This window comes from Sinocyclocheilus grahami, unplaced genomic scaffold (assembly GCF_001515645.1).
Source record: "Sinocyclocheilus grahami isolate Dianchi unplaced genomic scaffold, SAMN03320097.WGS_v1.1 scaffold3.1, whole genome shotgun sequence".
Taxonomy (NCBI): domain Eukaryota; kingdom Metazoa; phylum Chordata; class Actinopteri; order Cypriniformes; family Cyprinidae; genus Sinocyclocheilus; species Sinocyclocheilus grahami.
The window spans coordinates 6352700-6353760 of NW_015505182.1; the positions used below are offsets into that span (position 1 = coordinate 6352700).

General features: G+C 38.4%; 1 protein-coding gene across 1 annotated transcript in view; it reads left to right on the forward strand.

Annotated features, from left to right (window-relative positions):
- The first annotated feature begins 543 nt into the window (after window positions 1-543).
- The window catches only part of LOC107573035 (speckle-type POZ protein-like B), a 7933-nt gene continuing 7415 nt past the window's right edge, over window positions 544-1061 (forward strand). Inside the window, exons 1-2 of the mRNA XM_016259505.1 lie at window positions 544-761; window positions 851-972. Coding sequence (XP_016114991.1) covers window positions 684-761; window positions 851-972 — 200 coding nt within the window. The 5' untranslated portion in view covers window positions 544-683. The remainder of the gene's footprint in view (window positions 762-850; window positions 973-1061) is intronic.

Here is a 1061-nt window from a genome sequence, read left to right on the forward strand (position 1 = left end):
GCAGCAAATCAGCATATTAGAATGATTTCTGGAGGATCATGTGACTCCGAAGACTGGAGTACTGATGCTGAAAATTCAGCTTAGCATCACATGAATAAATTCCAATTTTAAATGTATTAAAATAGAAAACTTCTATTTTATGATATAATAATAATTTTCATGATATTACTGTTTTATGGTATTTCCTGTCAAATAAATGCAGCCTTAATGAGCATAAAGACTTATTTACAAAAAATCTTACTGACCCCAAACTTTTCTACAGGACTGTAACATTAGAAATGTAACAAGCCACATGATTTGATACCCTGAACACCTTATCGTATGTTGTATTCTTCATTTGTAATTCATTTAGGATAAAAGCATCTGATAATAAATGTAAATGCAGTGTTTTTTTCTTTTTTCAATAATTGCAAAAGTCTAGTTTCTTTGTAGGCTAAAGATATAATTGACTGCATTTGGTGTTAGCAACCGCTCTATATAAACTTTGACCTAATAGTGTACCTCACTTGTGATTATTTATAGACGTTTGAGAGAGCTGCCTTGTGATTGTAACCAGTTCACGTATTGGGAATTCATATTGACTCACTGACCTGTTTTGACTACAGTTGCACAGTTTTGTCTTGGTTTTGTGTTTAGGCCGAGCAGTGAGCTAAATCAGGGACGTGGAAGGGTGAAAGCAGGCCATGTCACGGGTTCCCACACCCCCTCCCCCAGGGGAAATGACATCAGGACCTGTGGCGGAAAGCTGGTGTTATACACAGGTGAGAGAGACTGGCTGAATGGAAAATGAATCGTTCTGAGTGGAGAACGGCAGTCATAAATATCCCTCTTTTTTTATTTGTATCGACAGGTGAAAGTTGTGAAGTTTTCTTACATGTGGACGATTAACAACTTCAGCTTCTGTCGGGAGGAGATGGGAGAAGTCGTAAGGAGCTCGACCTTCTCCTCAGGCCCCAACGACAAGATGAAATGGTGTGTTTCATCGCTTTCTGAGTGTTTCTCGAAAGCTCTCAAGCGGCCTCTTAAAGGGGTCATATGATGCTGCTAAAAAGAACATTATT